At 38.8% G+C, this 24,093-nt stretch overlaps 2 protein-coding genes across 6 annotated transcripts in view; both read right to left on the reverse strand.

Moving 5' to 3' along the window:
- SLC9C2 (solute carrier family 9 member C2 (putative)) overlaps window positions 1-8,322 on the reverse strand; it is a 90,012-nt gene extending 81,690 nt beyond the window's left edge. For 3 of the 4 annotated variants that reach the window (XM_049633975.1, XM_049633974.1, XM_049633971.1), the window contains exons 1-3: window positions 5,352-8,322; window positions 3,924-4,130; window positions 1,703-1,803 (exon numbers count right to left, since the gene is read on the reverse strand). In XM_049633975.1, the coding sequence (XP_049489932.1) occupies window positions 1,703-1,803; window positions 3,924-4,056 (234 nt within the window). In that variant the 5' untranslated portion in view covers window positions 4,057-4,130; window positions 5,352-8,322. Of the gene's footprint in view, window positions 1-1,702; window positions 1,804-3,923; window positions 4,131-5,351 lie in introns of those variants that run through there. The other variant, XM_049633976.1, reaches the window with a different exon arrangement.
- An 83-nt stretch (window positions 8,323-8,405) lies between these two features.
- ANKRD45 (ankyrin repeat domain 45) overlaps window positions 8,406-24,093 on the reverse strand; it is a 48,350-nt gene continuing 32,662 nt past the window's right edge. The window contains exons 4-6 of one of the 2 annotated variants that reach the window (XM_049633984.1): window positions 18,486-18,580; window positions 16,168-16,306; window positions 8,406-8,676 (exon numbers count right to left, since the gene is read on the reverse strand). In XM_049633984.1, the coding sequence (XP_049489941.1) occupies window positions 8,663-8,676; window positions 16,168-16,306; window positions 18,486-18,580 (248 nt within the window). In that variant the 3' untranslated portion in view covers window positions 8,406-8,662. The other variant, XM_049633983.1, reaches the window with a different exon arrangement.

Raw genomic sequence — 24,093 nt, forward strand, 5'->3', positions numbered from 1 at the left:
GTCCTTCCCCGACTCATTCGCACTCTCTCACTCTCACTCTCTCTCAAAAGTAAACATTAAAAAAGAAATGCTCAGGGCTCCTGGGTGGCTCATTCGGTTAAGTGTCTGACTTCGGCTCAGGTCATGATCTCACAGTTTGTGAGTTCAGGCCCCACGATGGGCTCTATGCTGACAGCTCAAAGCCTGGAGACTGCTTCAGATTCTGTGTCTCCCTCTTTCTCTGCCCCACTAGTGCTCTGTGTGTCTCTCTCTCAAAAATAAATAAACATTAAAAAAAAATAAAAAGAAATGCTCTTGCCTTAAAAAAAAAATAAAGTCCTTTAGTGAGTCAAGTAGAGAAAAATAATACATAGATAATAGCACATATTGTGAATATAAGGCATAAATCATGAAGGTTGTACACAGATGAATGGAAGAGATAGCAACAATGATTGAAAAGCTGGAAATATTCCCTCCTAAAAAGTTTTTGGCTCAACTAATAGTTTAATCTCCATTACTTAACCTCTCTGTGCCTCAGTTTCCTCATCTGTAAAATGGGATACAGTACCTACTTCCACTGGGTTTCTGTGAAGACCAATGAATTAACTCAAGAATTGATGATAAGCTGAGCACAGCATAACACATAGAGAAGTTGAATCACTACGTTGTACACCTGAAACTCAGGTAACACTGTGTGTCAACCATACTTAAATTTTTAAAATTAAAATTTCTCCATATTTCACTGGAAAAAAGGAAATATTACTATTTCTTACTAATTCTACTATTTCTATAACTTATTACTAATAAATTAATAAACACAAAGCACTTAAAAGAGACCCTGGCACATAGCAAACACTCAAAAGACGTTAGTAGTAATGGTGGTGTTTAGAAGAGTAACAGGAGGTTTTTACAATCCTAGAGAGGTACAAGCATCATCTCCATTTTTTAAAAATAAAAGAATGAGTGGAGCCAAATCGTTACTGATCACACTGCTATGCACTTGAAGTCAAGAGTTAATAAATAAAATTTTTCTTGTATCTGCATTATATATTACATGACACATTTTGCATTTAATCTGGCAGTCAGAAAAGAGTAACCATGCTTCATTATGACAGTAACAGCTGCCTTTTATAACTAGAGGCTCCACAGGTATTGAAGACTATTCCACAGGGGTGCCTGGGTGGCTCAGTCGGTTGGGTGACCGACTTCGGCTCAGGTCATGATCTCGACCTTCGGCTTCGGCTCAGGTCCATGAGTTCGAGCCCCGCATCGGGCTCTGTGCTGACAGCTCAGAGCCTGGAGCCTGTTTCAGATTCTGTGTCTCCCTCTCTCTCTGACCCTCCCCCGTTCATGCTCTGTCCCTCTCTGTCTCAAAAATAAATAAATGTAAAAAAAAATAATAATAATGAAGACTATTCCACAGATGAAACCAGTATACAGAGAGGGGAAGGAAACAGGAGTAAGGCTCCAAAGGCAGACGATGAAGAACCCAAGAATGCAGTCGAATTTTCCTTACTTCCATACTAGCATTTTATCTTCTGCTTCTCTAATATGTCTCTTATACTGTATGGTTTTTCATTTTCAAAATTTTTAATGGCAGATGAATTCTTTTCAGTACCTGTTCAATTTTTTAAAAATTCCATACATTCAGGGATAGCGTTGAGAGTGGACCTTGATTTTGGTTTCTGTTCTTTCACTTACTAATTTATTGTACATACATTACCTGAACAAAACTGTGAGCCAGTTGTCCTATCATAAATCCTGACACAGAAAGAATTATCAAAACAATGACTTCAGAATTCCTTAGACAGGTCTTCAAAAATCCTGAAGAAATACATGTATGTGTTATTTATACAAAATGTATAGTTTCAAAACAATTTAATATCCTCTTTCTCTAGGTACTTAATTTCAAACTTCCTGAGTGTCAGGGTGCCTGGGTGGCTCAGTCGGTTGTGTCCAACTTTGGTTCGGGTCATGATCTTGCAGTTCATTAGTTCGAGCCCCACATCGGGCTCTGTGCTGACAGCTCAGAGCCTGCAGCCTGCTTCGAATTCATCTCCCTCTCTCTCTCTCTGCCCCTCCCTTGCTCATGCTGTGTGTGTGTGTGTGTGTGTGTGTGTGTGTGTGTGTGTGTCTCAAAAATAAACACTAAAAAATTTTTTTAATAAACTTCCTGAGTATCATATCGCTATGAATAAATAATTGATAGCTGTTACAAATGCTGTCTCTTTAAGACATACAAAATGAAGCATCTCTCACAGGTAAATTTGGAAAATACTGAAATTCCAGCAACCTCCCATTTGCCCACCCAGTGGCCCATTATGATCACTGTACAGGTATCTTATCTGTGGGTCTGATGATGAGAAATTATGAAAAGCCAAACTTCATATCAACCTATTACACCTTTTATTAGTACTCATCCTAAACTACAGCAATATATATTCTATAGTTTTCCTAAAAGCCAGAAATACTTTTAACTGAGCTCTAACTATGGAGAAAACTGGCTTCACCAGACAAGTAACAGAAGACATGTGTTATTCTCTGCCTACATGTATTATCTTGCCTTGAAGCTCTCTCCTCTGTCCAAGATTATTCAGTTCTTATCTCCAGAAGGAATATATAGACTATAATCCAATTAATTTATGCCTAGGGCAAGATTCTGGCATTCCATTCACTGCCTTCCAGCTACAGGTCATGCCAAGTTGGTAGATATTAATTGAATATTTCTTTTGCATAGGGCTAAAGAAATGTTTCTTGAACCATTTCTGTAATGCCCTTTATTGCTAGAGCACTTGTCCCTATGTAATCATCAAGCATCTGGAGCTGTTGAAATTCATGGTCACCAGCGCCTCTTAGTACGACAGGAGACCAATGTCATTAGTGTGTGTTTTAAAGATTCACCCCAGAAAAGGCAATTTTGCTCCCTGATATGATAGGTAAAATTGAAGAAGGTTTTATGAATGTTTGCTTCATTATTTCTTTATACTCTTCCTAATTCAAGAAAGGATTTTAAAACAGTTGACCTTTTTTCCCAAAGAAAAAAATGTTAAAGGGGACTAGAAGCTTTTCTCCAATCACTAGTGTTGAATTGTGGAATAAAGTACCTGTGTTTTTTAATATGGTATTTTATCTGCATGAATATCATTAACCATACCTATCGAATTCTTTAAAAAAATTTAAGTTTATGTATTTTTAGAGAGGGAGAGAGCATGCGCATGTGTTGGGGAGGGGCAGAGAGAGAAGGAGAGAATCCCAAGCAGGCTCCGAACTGTCAGCGTGGAGGCTCAAAATCACGACCAGTGAGATCATGACCTGAGGTGAAATCAAGAAGCGGACACTTAAGGGACTGAGCCACCCAGGCGCCCCATACGTATTGAATTCTTAATTATCATTTAAGAGGACTTTCCTTGTGAAGTCTCTCCTAATTGCCCACTAGGGTGTGGGGTGGATGGCATCCTCCCGGAAGTAAAATCACTTCAAAAGCCATGATAGAATGGACAGAAGTGATGACATCAAGTATGCAAATTGTGAAACGTATGTGTGGGTCTTATTTGCCCCAGTCGTCGTCCCCTCATCCCAGATTTATTGGTCAGGTTAAGCCTGGCAGGCAGGCAGCATGAGGCTCTCCTCCACGTTACCAGAGATTCTGGACCACAACTTTACAGTTAAACTAACCACATTGTATTGTAATTATTGTTTGCCTGTCTCCCCCATGAGGGGACTATTTCCGCTTCTGCCTACCATTCTGCTATGCTCAGCAAATGTCACCGAAGGAAGGGACACAGTATAGATGCTACTTATAATTAAAGGAAACTAGACTGTCAGCATTCACTCACATCTTACAATTTCATTGGACTTCTTCTTTATGGAAGTTGTGATCACTTTCTACACTAAGAAAGGTTCAGAGGGCAGAGGAAAGATGAGATTTAGAAATTACTTCTTACCTCCCAGGACAATCGTGAAACACACAAGCATTGTGAAATGCCCATTTACAATAGTGTAGCCAGCTGTCTTGCCGCAGAGTAATTCTGTCCTGCTGCTGTTACCTTCTCTTTGCACCCAGAAGAAAGAGTTCATTTTTGACACTGCTTTTTCAGTCCTAACTTGATGAATTCAGATGTGAGTTACTACTTTCACTACCACAGACTAACCTGTTATAAGATGCAAAAAGAAGACAATGAGACTTGCCAAGTTCCAGCACATCCACATTCTTCCTACCTAAGATTGTACCACACTCAGCTCTCAGCACATTTCTTCTTGCCACAGGGCACACATTGATACTGTCTGTTCTACCTCTTGCTCCAAGAATGTTTCAAATTTTTAATGTTTATTTATTTTTGAGAGAAAGAGAGAGAGCGTGAGCGGGGGAGGGGCAGAGAGCAAGGGAGACACAGAATCTGAAGCAGGCTCCAGGCTCTGAGCTGTCAGCACAGAGCCCGACGCGGGGTTCAAACTCCCAAACCAACCACGAGATCATGACCTGAGCTGAAGTCGGACGCTTCACCAACTGAGCCACCCAGGCACCCCATCCAAGAACATTTTATAGGAACACTAACAGCAGTGTGTTTCTTCCTCACACTTCTACACATGCATGGAGGCGTGACTCCATTGATTTCTGCACTTAACCATCATATGATCTAGTGATGTTATTTGCCTTCCACATTGGACAGTGAGTTTCTCAAGGGCCAGGGCTGAATATTATTTTTCTTACACACAGTACAAGGCACATAATAGGCTCTCTATAATATTTGATGAAATGAACTTTTTGAGGGGGAGCTCTTCCTCCATGGGTATAAATGATTCTGGAATTCCCCTTTACTATTTCAATCCTACATCCCCTTTTTCCTCTCTTGGGCCCTTCCAAATCCAAAATGGTTTCCCATTTTGGGAGGTCAATGTTGAGTCACACTGATAAGGTAAGGCAGGGGAGGAGGGTAAATAACATAAAAACAAAGGAAAAGATTAAATTTGAGGTTTTATCATATGGTGCCTTTAAGTGAATTAGAAAAAGTCCCCCTTCCTGATGACAGGGCACATGGTTTGTGCAGGGATTTCAGCCCCAGTACCTACCCTCAGCTGGTGCCCTTGTGTAGAACATAGCCTACACAAATCTATTTCGTGGTCCTGAGAAGGACTCATTCTGTTTTATTTTTCCTTGCAGTTAACCTTAACCTAAAAATTCCTAGAGATTCCTGAAGTATCCCCAATAATATTTAGAGTTAATCTTTGGTTCTTTGTTTTGCACCTGTCTATAAGCCATATTCTGATGTGAAGCAGAAATGAGATTCAAAATGCTGCATCTTCAAATCACTTCACATGTCCCTCAAATAACCCTCCACATCCCTGGCATTCTCACATCTTGCTATCCCCACCTGTCATTACAGCACCGCTCTCAAATCAAGTTCTTCTCCAAGCTACCAAGACCAGAGATACCATCTTTCAAGACTAAGCTGGTTCAGAGTGGAAATCAAGATGAAGGCTCTTGAAAATCACAAAGAATGAACGACGCTCAGCTCTGCGTCTGTTTGCCAAGGACAGTACTGCCAACTGATATCACACCGAAAGCCATTTCCATACCTAATTCCCATTGGTTGCTTGCCAACTTACTTTCATTCTGATTGGCTACGTATATCATCCCCCACTCCCAATCCAGAAGCAGCTAAGTGATCCAGTTCCAGAGAAGCTTGCATTTCTTAATGCTCAAGCTGTGTCTATACCCACAACTGTTTTAACTGATTTTCTTTGCCTGCCATGGTCATACACCATGTAGACAGAACCTCCTCCTACATGTTTTTAAATATATATTCTTGTTTTTCTTTCTCCAGCCCTAATCCTCTTTAACACTGCCTGGTCTCCCTTCTGATTTTTTCATTTATCCTTTTCCATTTTCTCTTTTTCTACCTATCCTTCCTTTTCAATGGGAATTTCTCACTTTTGGTACTTAATTTGAAGAAACAATATTACTCTTCATAGGAGGACAAATGTATCCCAAATTATGCGATGCCAAGCTTAATAGATTTTTGCCTCAAATGTAATCACTAAAAACAAATACAGTATAAATTTAAACAAACATTATTCATCAATTTGTAGTTTATTTCCAAGGAAGTTACTTGTGACAATGAAATTCTACTCTCTCATTCCTTTGTCATTCCAATCTAATCCTCTCCCCCAGGGCATCATGGATACCACCACAGCAGTGAGATTACTAAATTGTCATCCATTTTCTCCATCACTACGTATCAAAGAAGCTTTGACAAATGAAAGTCTCAATTTCTACTTGAAACTTTAAAGAGTTTTAGTCAACAGTTCTATGTCTGGCCCTGATTGCAGCAACCACCATTGGTTGCTGCCCATAAACCATTCTCCAAAATATTTGCATTTTGTTGTTGTCTGGTATGGTTCTTTTAAACCACTCAGCCCATAAATTCCAAGGACCATGTTTTTTTGTTTTTTTTTAAATTGTCTTATCACAGGGTCTGAGAGACCCATTCCTTTCTCTTTCCCATGCCCTTACTTAAGTCTCCTAGTTACCAAGTTTACTACCATTTCTCCCATTTTCATCTTTGTGTTATCTATACTGCTTGTTGCCTTGAATTCTCTCAACTGCTTCATATAATTTTGAGTAACATCCTTCCACCTTCCATCTAGTTCCTATCCTGCTGTCCCCTCAGGCTCACTTGGGTCACCTAGACCCTACAGGTAAGTCTCATGAAGCTTTACATTTCAAAATTCAGTTTCTCCATGGTTTTTAGAAAAATCCTCATATCTCAAGAATACTTGGACAAAATTCATAGTTGGCTCTAGGTTACACATAGTTCCTCTAGTGATCGCACATAACTAAAATACAGAGATGATCAAATTCCTTTACATTACAATCTTTCCCATAGAGCTTTAAAGAAAAGCAATAATAGGGGCGCCTGGGTGGCTCGGTTGAGCGTCTGACTCTTGATTTCGGCTCAGGTCATGATCTCACGCCATGAGATGGAGCCCGCACGAGGTGCTGCACTGACAGCACAGAGCCTGCTTGAGATTCTCTTTCTCCCTCTTTTTTTCTCCACACTCCCCACCCCCCCATGCTTGTGTACATGCACGTTTGCTTGGTCTCTTTCTCTCTAAAAATAATTTTTTTTTAATTTAAAAAAGAATAAAAAAAGAAAAGCAACAATAAATCTGTGTGTCACCATTTTTGGCAGAGCCAGCTGAGTAGACTGTGACAGCTTTAGGAGTTGAGGGCTGAGGGGCTGCCCAGGATGTTCTCCCCCAACCCCATATTCTGATAATAGATTATATTATCAGAATCCTTTCTCTTTCCCATATTCTGATAATAGATTATAGTACCTGACTGAGACAAGGTTGGTTAGTCATAACCCTAATGCATCCCCCTAATACAATGATTGGTTCAGGGATGGGCATGGGACTCAGGACCATTTAGATGGTTCCTCAGCTTGGTATATATCACTGTCGAGACAGAGAGAGCTGTTCTCTTTGCATTTGGTTTCTAGCTATGACAATGATTGCCTAGAGCAGCTGGAGGTCATCCACCCAGATGCACTGAGAAAGTCCACCTCAAGTCGGAGCAGTTCCAGAAGGTGCCACCTTAGATATCTCTGAGGTCTTATGACCTCACAATCCCGCCTGCGATTTTATCTTTTCTCAGAATCCATTTCTTATTTTGAGACCTTTTGCCTTCTAGAAAGGCTGGGAATGAGAAACACTTTTATTTTTAAACTCAGTGGGTACTGGCTCCATTATATTTCTTCTAAATTTCATTTGAAAACTGAACTGTTCCTTTTTGGCTCATCTCTCTCCTCTCATGTTGTAGCAGAAGCAGCCAGGTGGCACTTGAACACTATCTAGAAAAATCCTTAGCAGGACCATTGAGTTCATTACTTAGACAACAGTGTGGTCAAATTTACCACCATCACATAACAAGGGCCTCTCTTCTCCAGTTTCTAATAACATTTTCTTCCCCTTCCTATAAACTCCCACTAATAACCTCCCAGAGACCTTTAAAGATTCTGCAGACTTTCACGAACACTCTCCTCTAGGCCCTCTGGGGTTCCAAAAAGGCAATATCACATATTTTAGGTACTTCTGGTACTTAATTTGAAGAAACAATATTACTCTTCATAGGAGGTCAAATGTATCCCAATTATGCGATGCCAAACTTAATAGATTTTTGCCTCAAATACAATCACTAAAAACAAATATAGTATAAATTTAAACAAATGAACATTATTCATCAATTTGTAGTTTATTTTCAAGGAAGTTATCTTGTGACAATGAAATTCTACTCTCTCATTCCTTTGTCATTCCAATCTAATCCTCTCCCCCAGGAGAGGGGTTTGTTATGTCATTTTCTCGCTTCCACAGTCTAAAATGTGTATGTTATACATTACTGCATAACAAAGAGACACAAAACTTAGTAGGTTAAAACAACAACAATCATTTATTTAGCTGACATCTACAATTTTAGCAGGACTCAACAGAGAAGGCTCCATACTGCATTGGCTGTGGTGGCTTGATTGAAGGATCTGCTTCCGAGATGGCTCACTAGCAGTGACTGTTAGCTGAAGCTCAGACAGGGCTGTGGGTTAGGGCCTCAGTTTCTGTCCATATGGGTCTCTCCACACAGACTGGTTTCCAAGACTGAGCATCTCAAATGAACTAGCTGGAAACTGCATCACCTTTTATGATCTATGGAAATCACATAGTATTACTTCCACGATAAGCACAGGCCTGCCCAGATTCAAGAGGAGAGAGTAGAGACCCACCTCTCTATGTGAGGAATGTCATGATTACATTGTAAGAAGAGCATGTAGGACAGGAGATGGGGCCAACTTGGAAAATACAATGTATCACATTTTAGATTAAAAAAAATCGGAGTGTATTGTCAGCCCTTTATAATTTGGGGCATCATGTTCACCTTAATAGCATTCTGCCTGCTTCAACTCAGTCTAGAGCAGTTCTCAAAGGCTGGACCATAGACCAGTGGTGATTCATGACAAAAGTTCCATCATACGTGGCATATATAACAGTTCATAATAAAGCTTAATTTATTCAATTTAAAGGACAGAACCTAACAATGAAATCACACCTTCCCTTCTTTTCTGATGTTAAAATCTTCTCTTTTATTAAATAACAGTGATAGCAGATAGTACTTGTTTTCTTAATGATGTCATATCAATCTCCTCCATTTTTTCACATTTTTCCAATCAAACTACAGAAGTCTCAGGAACCACTGTCTAGCGTTTATCATAGCACTGAATTTAGCCTTTACTTGACCCCTTTCTAAATAATTTAATTTACTAGTCTGCACATTGAAATTGTAATTACTCTACAGGTATTCAGAAGAAGTCCTGCACCTACCTGTGTAGCAGCTCAAACTCAAAGCATATGGACATTTGAACTCTCCTATGAATAAATGTATAATTCAATGCAACAACAGATCACAAGAAGTACTATATCTCTCTAAACTCAGATCCTCACATCAGCGGAATCTTTGACATAGGATCCAGGAATCCTTTGGTAATCACCAGGTTCACATGCCTAAAAACTAGTACAGCATTCAAGATGAAGGTCAGAAAACAGAGGAGAAACTAGATACACAGTCATGACGTTGTACGTGTGTGGGGCCAGAGAAGCGGGAGTCGCAACAGGGCACCAGCACAAAGAAGGTAATGGAGTGAAGGGTTCAGGAGTCATTTTTAGAAAGAACTCTATGAATAAGGTAGCACCAAAAGAGAATTCATTCAACTGTTATTTACTAACTTACTACCTTATGGGCTCTTGAGGTATGAAGAAAAACATGACAAATCCCCTACCCTCAAAAAGCTCATAATCCGCAAGGGAAGACAAATATGTGAACAATTAAATAGAATATATATGTGGCTATTAGCACTACAGATACTCCAGAGAAGGAGGGATTCGTTCTTCCTAACACTGGGGATAAAAAAGGTCACGGGGTGAAGAATTATAGACTGCTTTGCCAAAGGTCAGAATAGGCTTTTTTTTTTTTTTTTTCATCTTTATTGAGGCATAACTGACATAGAAATGTCTGTAAGACAGACTGACTTTTGAGAAGTTTCCATTGCTGGAGGCAAGATGAAGAATAGGAATTGGCATCTTAGTTCAGGCTGTTACAACAAAAGACCATAGCTGGCTACTTTATAAACAACAAACATTTATTTCTTACAGTTCTGGAGGCTGGGAAGTCCAAGATTATGGTGCCAGAAGATTCAGTGTCTGGTGAGAGCCTACCTCCTATACGGCTCATTTTGCTGTAACCTCACATGGGTGCTAAGGGCAAGGGAACTGTCTGGAGGTCTCTTTTATAAGAACCTAATCCCATTCAAGAGGGTTCTGCCCTCACAACCTATTCACCTCCGAAAGGCTCCACCTCCTAATATTATCACTTTGAGCATTAGATTTTAACATGTGAATTTGCAGGGGGGAGGGGTGGGGGCATGACATACAACACATTCAGACCACAGCAGCTGGTAAAGGAGTTAGAAAAGCAGTAAAGGAACCACAATGACATAAGGGTGCCAGTCAAGGAGTTTTAGAAAGACAGCGTTACTACATACATCAAAAGCTTCAAGAAGTTGGAAGAGAAGAACTAAAAGGTGAATAAAGGAGAGAGAGGTTTATTTTATATTAAGGATCTCCAGAACTGTCTCAGTTTTATCTACGAATCTTTGAAGTAAGATTCAGGAATCATCCCCCTAATCATCAGGACCACATTGCCTGGAAGGTAACGACATACTCAAGATCAAGTCTCAGAAAATACGGCAGAAACAATAAAAATGGCAACTAGCCTTGTCCCAAATTACTGCAGTCCTTAAAGGTAACAGACTTCTCACAATGTACAATAGTAAGAGAGCAGAGCCAACACAGATAGACCTCCTTCCTTGTAGAACTCCACAAACACCCATTGGATCTACCAGAGGGAGTGAGAGTTATTGCCCTATTCTTTTGCTTAAGGCAAAAATGGAATGGAATTGCTGAAATGGAATTGCTCATGCATAAAAAAGATCTCAAAACTTAAAAATCTGTGACACAAATTTAAAGTGTTATCTCAAAACCGTAGTTGAGAAAGTGTCAGCTGATGAGCAATTACTGAATTGCTTTTTTCTTTTCCATCCCCTCTATAATGAAAAACTAGCTTTTAGTGTAGGACAAAAAAGAAAAGGTCTTAAGAACAACACATAAATGTGGTTGTTTTTTTTTAACATGTTGTTTCTATAAAAATTTTCAGGAAAATCAGAGTAGTAGAAGGTTTGGGGGCTTTTAGATAAACTAGGGGAAAAAAAGACATTCCAAACCACTAATATGAAACCAAACCAACACTGATATTTAAAACATAAAAAATAGGGGGTGCCTGGGTGGCTCAGTCGGCTAAGCATCCAACTTCGGCTCAGGTCGTGATCTCACAGTTGGTGAGTTCGAGCCCCACGTCAGGCTCTGTGCTGACAGTTCAGAGCTTGGAGCTCGAAGCCTGGAGCCTGCTTCCAATTCTGTGTCTCTTTCTCTCTCTGCCCCTCCCCGACTTGTGCTCTGTCTCTCTTCATCAAAAATAAATAAATGTAAAAAAAAATTTTAATCATAAAAAATATAAAACAGAACAGAAAGAAAGATAGCATGGAGTCCAGTTAAAATATCTATATTGTCAAACCTACAGAATAAGGGAAATCTAAATATACATGTGTGTGTGGAGAGAGAGAGAGAGAGAGAGGAGGAGGAGGAGGAGGAGGAGGAAGCTAAAGAAATGAGCAGATTTTACTAAAAGACTAAATCCCACCTCACAGGTAAATTTTAATTTGGATATAAAAAGTAATAGTTGTAGGATCGCCTGGGTGGCTTAGTCAGTTAAGCATCCGACTTCGGCTCAGGTCATAATCTCCCAGTTTGTGAGTCCAAGCCCCGCGTCAGGCTCTGTGCTGACAACTCAGCCTGGAGCCTGCTTCAGATTCTGTGTCTCCCTCTCTCTTTGCCCCTTCCCCGCTGGCTCTTGCTCTCTCTCTATCTCTCTGTCTCTCTCAAAAATAAACATTAAAAACAAAACAAAAAAAGTAATAGTTGTTTAAGAAGAGGACCCTGAGGGGAGCCTGGGTGGCTCCATCAATTAACTGTCCGACTCTTGATTTCAGCTCAGGTCATGGTATCATGGTTGGTGGGATTGATTCTCATGTTGGGCACAGAGCCTGCTTGGGATTGGGGTTCTCTCTCTCTCCATTTATGTCACTCCACTCCCTTGCTTGAGTGATCTCTCTCAAAATAAATAAATAAACCATATAATTAAAAAAGAAGGAAGAAGGAAGAAGAAGACGAAAACCCCGAGCCAAACCATTCTTAATATATCCTTGCTCCAGAATGTCTTCCCATAGCTTTTCTTTTGAAAGAGGGAGAACAAACTTTTCCTCTGGAAATAGCTAATATGTCTTTTCTAATAGAATTCTTCAGTTAAATGGAAATTTCCTGCCTCTGTTAGAAAACTGTTAGATTCTCTATATAGCTTTTAGAGCTTCCAGAGAGACTTTGTGAGTGATTCACACCCACGCTGTCTGGGAGCAGCATGTGGAACTCACACGGAGCCACACTTGAAGCAGAGGCAAGGAAAGAGCGTCTGGAATTACACGTGCTGAATAGGGTAAAACAAAAAAAGGGTGATTCATACCTAAACATTCTTATAAAGCCCTACATGTATTTTCTTAACTTCAGTTGGCATGAGTAAGTTTGCTTTTATAAATATTAGAAGAAAGTGTGGTCTTTTACAAAATATATACTCAGTAGAAGGTAAGATCTTGACTTCTTTTCTGACCATGGCTTAGACTACAGATTTGGCACTTTTCACTTGACCTGGAAGGAAGCAGATTTTAAAATTACATTTAATTAGCTTGCCATATAAAACAAAAATGAAGCCAGTTGTCAAATAATTGCCAGTCTGAACCAGTCATTAATCAAGCCTTGGGGTTGGTATGTCAATTCTAGTATTCTCCTCCACCTTTTTTTTTTTTTTTTTTAATTTAAAGGTATGAGGTCACATTTCCCATATAATTGGTATTATTGTTCCTAATTCTGCCATTGAATAGAATAACTGAATAAACTGCTTAACCTCACCAGTCTTCACTTCCCTCCTTGTAACTTGAGGGGGTCATTTGAGAGGTCCCATCAAGACTAACACTTCCATCATGTGAAGGTATAAGATACTGGGGTGCTTGGAGGGGGTATAGAAGACCTGAGGGGGGCAGAGAGGTGATTCTTCCTTAGCGATGAGAAGGGAAGGAGGGAGAGGTGATGGACCAGGCTAACAGCAGTGGTAGAACAGAGAGAGAGGGTGAGAACCAGATTGTACCACAATGACAGGGAGAGAGGGTGAGAACAAGATTGTACCAGGTCTTAGTCATCTCACTTTTGGACTATGTTGGTCTCACTTCCTCTAGTCTCTTCTCCATCCATTTTATAAGGAAAGCCATATTATTCTCTCCTACTGAATCCTTCTTCTCTGCTTACCCCAAAGCATTTAATGGCAGCCCTCTGCCCCGGATAAAGACCAAACTTCTAAGCTTATAATTCAGTACTTTTAATGAAATGAGCACCAGTTAACTTTTCAACCTTATTTTTCACTGTTCCTCACAGACTTCACTATAATTAGCCAGATGGATCCTGGCCACTTCCCCACTCCCACCTTCAAGCCTTTTGTCATCCTATGGTGCCTTCATTCCAGAACTCCCTTCATATTCCAGCCTGGCTACCCATCCTTTCAGACAATTCCTCTTTCTTCATGATGCTTCCTCCTAATAGCTAGGCTTCTCTGAACATACACAGTACTGAGTTTATCTTTTCTAGTTTGTAGTTTTCACAAACTAGGTAGTAGGCTGCTTAAAGACAAGGACGGTGTAAAGCATCTGTCTCCCTTCAGGGGACCTAGGAGTGTGCTATCTATGCACATGCTCAATAGACGTCTGGTAAAGATGGCAAGGGATACTCTGCCATACTACCTAGATTAGATTGTCTTAACCTTTAAAAAACCATAGCCCCTTTTGATTAAAAAAAAAATCATTGCATACTCATAATCCAACATTCAAAAGAATGGGTTCACATCATACACAAAAAATAACTTAGATTGGACCATAGAGCTAAATGAAAAAAGCTAAAACTACAAAAGTCTTACCAAAAAGCCCATAAGAGTAAATGCTGGTGACCTTGGGTTAGTCAATGTATCCTAGATACGACACTGCACACATAAGCAACGAAAGGAAAACTAAGGTCAACTGGACTTCACACTTAAAGGCTTTTTTGCTTCAAAGGACACAATCAAGAAAATGAAAAGATAATCTACAGAATGGGAGAAAATATTTGCAAATCACATATCAGATAAGGGAATTGAATTCAAAATACATAAAGAACTCTTACAAGTCAACAAGAAAAAGACAACCCAATTTAAAAGTGGGCAAAGGAGTCCAATAGACACGTCTCCAAAGAAAATATACAAATAGCCAGTCAGCACATGAAAAGATGTTTAACATGATTAATAATTAAGGAAATTCAGGGGCGCCTGGGTGGCTCAGTCGGTTAAGCGTCCGACTTCAGCCCGGGTCACGATCTCGCGGTCCGTGAGTTAGAGCCCTGCGTCAGGCTCTGGGCTGATGGCTCAGAGCCTGGAGCCTGCTTCCGATTCTGTGTCTCCCTCTCTCTCTGCCCCTCCCCCGTTCATGCTCTGTCTCTCTCTGTCCCAAAAATAAATAAACGTTAAAAAAAAAAAAACTTTAAAAAATATAAAAAAAAATAATTAAGGAAATGCAAATCTGAACTATATTAAGGTATCACTTCACACCCACTAGGATGGCTAAAAGTTTTTTAAAAGACAATGATAGGGGCGCCTGGGTGGCTCAGTCGGTTAAGTGTCTGAGTTCGGCTCAGGTCATTATCTCACAGTTTGTGGGTTCGAGCCCCGCATGGGGCTCTGTGCTACCAGCTCAGAGCCTGGAGCCTGCTTCGGATTCTATGTCTCCCTCTCTCTCTGCCCCCTCCCCTGCTCATTCCCTCTCTCTCTCTCTCTCTCTCTCTCTCTCAAAAATAAATAATAAAGATTAAAAAAAATTTTTTTAAAAAGGACAATGATAGATGTTGATAATGTTGTGGATAAATTGGAATCTTCATATACCCTGCTTATTGGAAACATTCAGCAGTTCCTCAAATGAAGAGGCAGAGTTACCATACGGCCCAGCAATTCTCCCAAGAGAAATGAAAACATGCAGTCATACAAATTTGTACACAAAAGTTCACAGCAGCATTATTTACAATAGTCAAAAGCATGGAAAGTTAAATATGCATCAACTAATGAATATATAGGTAAGTTGGGGTAAGTTTGAATCCATAGAAGAATATTATTCAGAACAAAAAGGAATACGGATGTTACAACATGTATGGACCTTGAAAACAGCATGCTAAATGAAAGAAGCCAGACACAAAATGGCACAAATTGTATGATTCTATTCATGAAATGTCCACAATGGGCAAATCTTGTCTAGAATGGGTAATTCTATAGAAATACAAAAGATAAATGGTTGTAGGAGCCTTATGGGAAGGAGGGCGGGGGGAAGGGGTTACTGCGAATGGGTATGGTGTTTCCTTTTGGGGTGTTTATGTTCTAAAATTAGATGGTGGTGATGATTATATAACTCTGTGGATATACTGAAAACCAGTGGATTGTGCATTTTTAAATGGTGAATTTTATAGTATAAGAATTAAATCTCAATAAAACTGATATTTTAAAAATTCTTAGGGATGCCTGTCACCAAGTGCAGCTTCCCCATTGACAGGAGACTGTTCCCCCAACAGGATTTTCAAAGCACAGTTATAATACTGAAAGTGCTTTTTCAAATTCTGCCATTCTATCTCCTAGGAGGACTGGCTTTCCTAGTTGAAAATCAAAGGCATAGTAAATTATATAAAATTAATAAATAATGGCAACAATATCAATATTAGACATTCTCTACAGAAATAATAATTGTTACTAATATTGAAGCTAATAATAAATCTAGGGAGTTATATCATACTTGTATCATCAGCTTGTAAAAGGTTAATGAAGATTGTCAAAATCAGAAGTTGTTAACCTCAGAAATAACATTGAACATTGAATATTCATCTTTTCTGACATTCAAACCATTTTTATCCAAAACTTACGCGGTGTTGCCATTTTTGTGAAGATAGGAGTCACAATATCTTCCAATTGTTGTTTCTGCTCCAAAAGCTCGCTGACAGAAGCTTCCAAATGGGTTTCCAACCATTCATTTTTTGTACGGCATGCACTGAGGATGGTATTCTAGAGATAGAAACAGAATTTACTTTCTACTTGTTTATTAAAAAATAAAACTCTATAGTATCTCTGAACTAGCACTGTGCAAGAGAACTTTCTGTGATGGTGGAAATGCTCTATCTGCATCGTCCAATGTAGTCACCATTTGACAGTTATCCACTGAGTGCTAGAAAAGGGACAAGTGTGACTGAGGAACTCGATTTATTTAATTTTTAATCGGTTCTAACTTAAAATAACTACATGCGGCTAGTGGCTGCTATATTGGTCAGTGCAGCTCTAACATTAGTAGAATGTTGTGTAAAATAAAACTCATAATTTACAGTCCTGAAGCCCTGGGCCAGTGTACATCCTCTCCCTAATTCTTTATTTTCATTGAGCCCTGTGACAAAGGGAAGTGTTTGCAAAGGTTGGAGAATAGGTGGATGGTATGAATTGGATGCAACCCAACAGGAAGTTTATTCCCTCTCAGAGGGTTCAGAAGAGAGGAAGTGCCAGAAACGCAAGAAGAGCTCCACCTCACTGAAAACTTCTCAATTTGCATCAGAGCTATCTCGGCACACACGCAGCAAACGGAGGGTGTCTGATTTAAGATGTTTATTGTTCTGTGGTTCATAATAAGAAAGAGAAAAGAATGCATTTTTTGCATGTCCTGTCCCTATTATTAAATAGGCAGTAGTGTATGCAGACATATGTAAAATCAAGTGGATTTGGAAGGATGGCCATAATATATTATTAAAAGAAAAAAAAGCAAATTAAGGATAAATATATAGTTTTATAAAAATATATATATAAATTTGTATTTATATTTATATATTTTATAAATATATAGTTTTATAAAAAACAAAATCTTATAAAACTGTATGTGTGAATACATGTGTTTATATAACTGAAATGGTGAAATTTGTATGGTGAAACTAACACAAGATTGTTATCAGAACCCCAGGACAGTAAGACTGGAAATGGAAGAAAGAAAGCTAGTAAGTTTGCTTTAGGCATTTCAATTTTATTCTAATTATTACTATTTGTATATAATATTTTCTAGCTCAAATAACCAAATATTTAAAAATTGAAATTAAAAGAACTTTTATAGTACCTAGTTGAACAGAGTATTGTCTGTGCCAGGAAATTTTTCTTTCTCAGATTTAATAGCTGCAATAGCTACTCTAATAGAACTTGGCCTCTATTTTGTTGGTTTCATAAGAGATTTTGTAAACTGTTTTACAAACCACAAGTGAAATGTGTCATATTCTCAGACTTGGAGCTGTCTTACACTTTTAGCAATAGCTAATTCTTTTTCATCAGAATTAGAAGTCACAGGGAATTCACAGAACATCTTGCACAGAAATGCAAGAGATCTTTTAAAACCAAATCACATTTCTAGTACCTGGAGCGTATCTTTTTATTTTAGTGTACATCCAAAGCAATAAATTAGTCCACATGTAATGCTTAGTATATGGTAAATGTGGCAAGCTGGCTTTAGAATTAGCTGTCTTTATATTTGTGCCTTTGTTTACCATCATGTATAATATGAAACATTAAGAAATATGTAATGTATATATACATATATACTAAAATATGATGTATATGTAAGTTTTAAAGCAAAACTTAATGACATGAGTATCAGTAGAACTCACTAATCAACAGAATAACCAGAACATGGCCGGTACTATTAACACTATTTCTGTGCTTCTCCCCTAACTTATCCCCCTGCCCTCTTCCAACAGATCATCACAATCTGTGTTTATAACTTTGCTTTTCTTGTCTAATAGTTTTACCCCATATGTAGAAATCCCTAAACAATATAGTTTCATTTTGCTTGGTTTTGAGCTATAAAGCTCAAATTTCATAAGAAAATCTCTACAGTCTTTGGTGATTTTTTCTTCACTTCAACAATACATTTCAAAATGTATTTATGTTGCTGGATGTAATACTTAGTACATGTATCTCTATGTCACTCTTTAATATCATTTCATTTAATTTTTATCATTCTCTTTTCACTAGTTTACTAAGGAAGGAGGGAAGGAAGGAAGGAGTAAGGGTAGATAAGAGGGAGGGAGGAAGCAAGGGAGGGAGAAGACACCAGCAAGGACCACGACCTACCTCTAGAGCATTAGTATAAGAAATTAAAGATAAAAGGCAAAAATCTCAAAACACTTCTGAACAAACAGTAGTCACAATGCAGTACCTTGTCTTCCTTAAAGAGCTTCCCTGGTCCCTTTTCTGTGTCTGTAACAGCTGCAGAGGCCTTTGCAATATATTTTTTCAGAGTCAGCCTTGCATCTGAAGGAACAGGACAATAAATAACACAATAAGACAAAGACTAAAAAATATGCTCAACTATTTCCACTGTACTATTATACATCCAGAGTTTATAAAGACTGTATGTAGGAGATTTGTTGAGGTTGCTTTCACTGAATTTCAAGATAGATAATACTCAACTAGCACAGTGCTTTGGGACACTCACTGTGTTCCTACAATAATTCCTAAAATTTTGAAGACAAATAAACATGTGATACTTAATCCCAACGAGATCATATTCCATTAAAATATCTACTCTGGAAGGGCACCTGGGTGGCTCAGTTGGTTGAGCGCCCAACTCTCGATTTTGGCTCAGGTCACAATCCCAGGGTCATGGGATCAAGCCCCCTGTCATGCTCCACACTAAGTGTGGAGCCTGCTTAAGATTCTCTCTCTTTCCCTCTTTCCCCCTTTCCCTTGCTCACACTCACTCTCTCACTCTAAAAAATAAAAATAAATAAAAATAAACATAAAAATAATCTACTCTGGAGAAAGGAACAAAAACTCATTTCCAATAGACAAACTGTCACTTGCTTTACCCTTCATGATCCTTCAAAATAAATTCCAAAATAGCTTTTCTCTTTAAAAAAAAAAAAAGTGTTTAAAATAATTCCATTCACTATAGCACCCATAGTAATGTCATCACAAAATGTGCAAGACTTGTTCGAATACAATTACGCTTTGAGAGAAATAAAAGATTCAAATAAATGAAAAGGCTTACCATATTCCTAGATGGAACAAGTGAAGATTTCGAATTGTAGGTAAACTCCAAATTAATTTGGAGGTTGATGTATGTGCTCCCTGTGGCTGCTATACCATATTGCCACAAATTTTTGGTGGCTTACAACAGTACAAATGTATTCTCCCACAGTTCTAGAGGCCAGAAGACTGAAATTGGTACCAGTGGACTAAAGTCAAGCTGTTGGCAAGGCTGAATACTTCAGAGGGCCTTAAGGGGAAAACCCATTTTCTTGCCCTTTTCAACTGCCAGTGGTGGCCTGTGTCCTTGACTGGTGGGGGGGGGGGGTCCTTCCTCCATCTTCAAAGGACCATAGGTCTCACCTGGATAATCTAGAATAATCTCTCCATCTCAAGATCCTTAACTGAAGGATCTACAAAATCCCTTTTGCCATATGAAGAAACATTCACAGGATCCAGGGATAATGACATATATATCTTTGGTAGCCATTTTTTAGCTCATCACAGCCTGCCCTAAAGTTCACATCCATCCCACAAGCAAAATACATTTACTCCATCCCAACATCCAAAAGTCTCAACCCATTACAAAATTAACCCATGTCCAATGCTCATCTAAAATATCATCAGCTCAAAAGTCTCATGTCTCTTCATCTAAATCATCTAAACAAGCTATGGGTGAAACTTTGGTGTGATCCATAATCCTGGGGTAAGATTCCTCTCCATCTGTATAGACTTGTGAAACTAGAAAACAAGTTCTCTACTTCCAAAATATAATGGTCACAATTGTAGACACTGGCATTCATAAAGGGAGAGAGTGAAAGGAAAACAGGAGCCACCAGTCCCAAGCAACTTTAGAATCCCACAATGCAAATCCTATTAGGTGTCAAAACCTAGCCAGAATCCTCTGTGGCACAAGGCTCCGGCCTGTGTCATCCTTTTTGAGGAATGGTAGCATGTGTTTACAGGTGAATAGTCTCATCAGTCCATTTACTGTCTGTAGGGTTTGGGGAGTCCAACAGCCTTTTTCTGTTTTGTTTTCTCTACTTCCCTCTGTTCAAACTGACAATGTTTCCTGCCAGTATGACATTCTCAAAAATGCTGTGAGTCTCCTTGCAGGTCACAGAGACTCGTTTCATTAAACAAGAGGCTCCTCCACAGGTCTTTCTTGGATAATTTCATTTCTATTTCTGACTTCTGCTAAGATGGCTGAGGGGAGCCATGAGTCACACACCCAATCTTCTCAGCACCCACAAAACACTGTCCAACCACACCCATGCCTTTTCTACAAAGCACACTTTCCTAACAGTGAATCTTCTAATTTTAGCACTGTTGCTACCTAGATAGGCTGAGAATTTCCCAAATCATCAAGTCCTGTTTCCCTTTTAACATAACAGTTTTTTCCTCAATTTATCATTCCCCTCTCACATTTTATTATAAACAACAAGAAGAAACCAGGCCATGCCTTCAACACTTTGCTTGGAAATCTCTTCAGCTACATGTCCAAGTTCCCCACTTACAAGTTTTGCTTTCCATGTATGGACAGGACACAATTCCGCCAAGCTTTCGGCCATAACCGCCCTTCCTCCAGTTTCCAATAACATGCTCATTTCCTTCTGAGCCCTCTCCAGCAGCATCTCTAACATGTTTCTACCAATAATCTGCTCAAAGCAACCTAGGCTTTTCCTATTCTGCACCTCAAAAATCTTCCATCTACTCATTGCCCAATTCCAAAGCCACTTCTACATTTTTAGGTATTAGTTACAGCTGCACCTCACTTCCAGACACCGAAATCTGCATTGGTTCCCTATGGCTGCTCTAACAAATTATCACAGACTTGATGGCTTAAAACATTAATTTATTCTATTATAATTCTAGATGCCAGAAGTCTGAGATTGGTTTCACCGGACTAAAGTCAGGCATGGGTAGGGCCGATTCCTTCTGGAGGCCTGAGGAGAAAACCTATTCCTTGCCTTTTTCACCTTCTAGCAATTTTGTTCCCTCAGATTGTGGCTTCTCCCAATACCTTCAAAGTGCATCACACCAATCTCTGCTTCTAGCATCACTTCACCTCTTCCTCTTCATGTCAAACATCTACTTCCCTCTTACAAGGACACTTGTGATTATATTTAGGGTCCATCGGGAGAATCCAGGATAATGTCTCACTCTCAAAATCCCTAATCATATCTGCAAAGTCCATTTTGCCCTATAACATTCACAGCTTGCACATTCATATAGGGCACATTTTGCCCTATAACATTCACAGCTTGCAGTGATTAGGACCAGATCTTCAGGGGCCATTATCCAGTCTACCATGATCAGCGTACAATTTCATGAAACTCCACGTAAGAGTTTTTGAGAGACTTTAACAAAATCACTATACAGAAGAAAATGGCAACACAGTTGGAGGACGCTACACTTGCCTCATCCCACAAACCCAAATGGACAACTGTCAAATCATCCTAAATACCCCAGAAATGAACCTGAAGACTAACAGAACAATTCCACAACTAAAGGGTGAGAGGAGGCCATATTGAAGAAGAAGACGACGACGACGACGATGACGACGATGACGACGATGACGACGTCGGCAGCGGCAGAGACTTAGACAAGTCAAAGGAATGCCAAGACAAAGGAATTCATCCCAAATGAAAGAACAAGATAAGATCATGGTCAGAGATCTAATCAAAACAGATATAAGTAACATGCCTGATCAGGAATTTAAAGCAACAGTCATAAGGATATTCATAGGGGTTGAGAAAAGAATGGAAGACTTCAGGGAGACAATTACCACAGAGATAAGAGTTAAAAAAGAATCAGTCAGAGGGGCACCTGGATGGCTCAGTCAGTTAAGCGTCAGATTCTTGGTTTCGGCTCAGATCATGATCTCATGAGTTCAAGCCCTGCCAGTAGAACAAATCAATGAAATCAGGAGCTGATTCTTTGACAAACTTAATACAATTGATAAAGCTCTAGCCAGACTTATCAAACAGAAAAGAGAAAGGACCCAAATAAATAAAATCACAAATAAGAGAGGAAAAATAACAACCAACACCACAAAAATACAAACAATTATAGGAGAATATTATGAAAATCTATATGCCAACAAACTGGACAACCTGAAAGGAACTGGTAAATTCCTAGAAACATACAGACTCTAAAACTGCAACAAAAAATAAAAAACGTTTAACAGACTGATAACCAGCAAAGAAACTGAACCCATAATAAAAAGTCTCCCAGCAAACAAAAGTCCAAGGCCAGAATGGCTTCACAGGAGAATTCTACCAAACATCTCAAGAAGAGTTAATACCTATTCTTCTCAAACTGTTACAAAAAATAGAGATGGAAGGAAAACTTCCAGATTCATTCTATGAGGGCAGCATTACCCTAATACCAAAACCAGTCTCCACTAAAAAAGAGAACAACAGGTCAATACCTCTGATGAACATGGATACAAAAATTCTCAATAGAACTAGCAAATGGAATCCAACAGTACATTAAAAGAATCATTCACGATGATCAAGTGGGATTTATTTCTGGGCTGCAAGAGTGGTTCAATATTTGTAAATCAATCATGGTGATACACCACATTAATAAAAAAAAAAGAACCATATGACTGTTTCAATAGATGCAGAAAAGCATTTGAGAAAGTACAACATCCATTCATGATAAAAACCCTCAACAAAATAAGAGTTAGAGGGAACATACCTCAACATAATAAAGGCCATAAATGAAAAACACAGCTAATATCATCCTCAGTGGGGGAAAACTGAGAGCTTTTCCTCTACAGTCAGGAATAAGACAGGGATGTCCACTCTCACCACCATTATTTAACATAGTACTGGAAGTCTTATCCAAACAGTCAAACACAAATAAAAGGCATCCAAATTGGCAGGGAAGAAGTCAAAATTTCACTATTTGCAGATGACTTGATACTGTATAAAGAAAACTGAAAAAATTGCTAGAACTGATACACAAATTCAGTAAAGTTGCAGGACACAAAATCAACATACAGAAATCTGTTGCATTTCTATACACCAATAATGAAGCAGCAGTAAGACAAATTAAGGAATCAATCCCATTTACAACTACACCAAAACCCATAATATACCTATGAAAAAACCTAATCAAAGAGGTGAAAGACCTGTACTCTGAAAACTACAAATCACTGATATAAGAAATTAAGGAGGACTCAAATAAATGAAAAGACATTCCATGCTCGTGGACTGGAAGAACAAATATTGTCAAAATGTCTGTATAACCCGAATCCATCTACACATTTAATTCAATCCCTATCAAAATACCACCAGCATTTTCACAGAGCTAGAACAAACAATCCTAAAATTTTGTATGGAACCACAAAATACTCCAAATACCCAAAGCAACCTTGAAAAAGAAAAGCAAAGCTGGAGCATCACAATTCTGGACTTCAAGTTATATTATAAAACTGTAGTGATTCAAAACAGTATGGTACTGGCACAAAAATAGACACATTGATCAATCAAACAGAACAGAAAACCCAGAAATGAACCTACAGCTATATGGTCAATTAATCTTTGACAAAGCAGGAAAGAATATCCAGTGGGAAAAAGACAGTCTCTTCAACAAATAGTGTTGGGAAAGCGGGACAGCAACATGTGAAAGAATGAAACTGGACCACTTTGTTACACTGTACACAAAAATAAATTCAAAATGGATGAAAGACCTAAATGAGAAACTTAAAACCATTAAAATCCTAGAGCACACAAGCCATAACATCTTTGACACCAGCCACAGTAACTTCTCTCTAGATATGTCTC

Source organism: Panthera uncia, chromosome F1, assembly GCF_023721935.1.
Source record: "Panthera uncia isolate 11264 chromosome F1, Puncia_PCG_1.0, whole genome shotgun sequence".
NCBI classification, from domain to species: domain Eukaryota; kingdom Metazoa; phylum Chordata; class Mammalia; order Carnivora; family Felidae; genus Panthera; species Panthera uncia.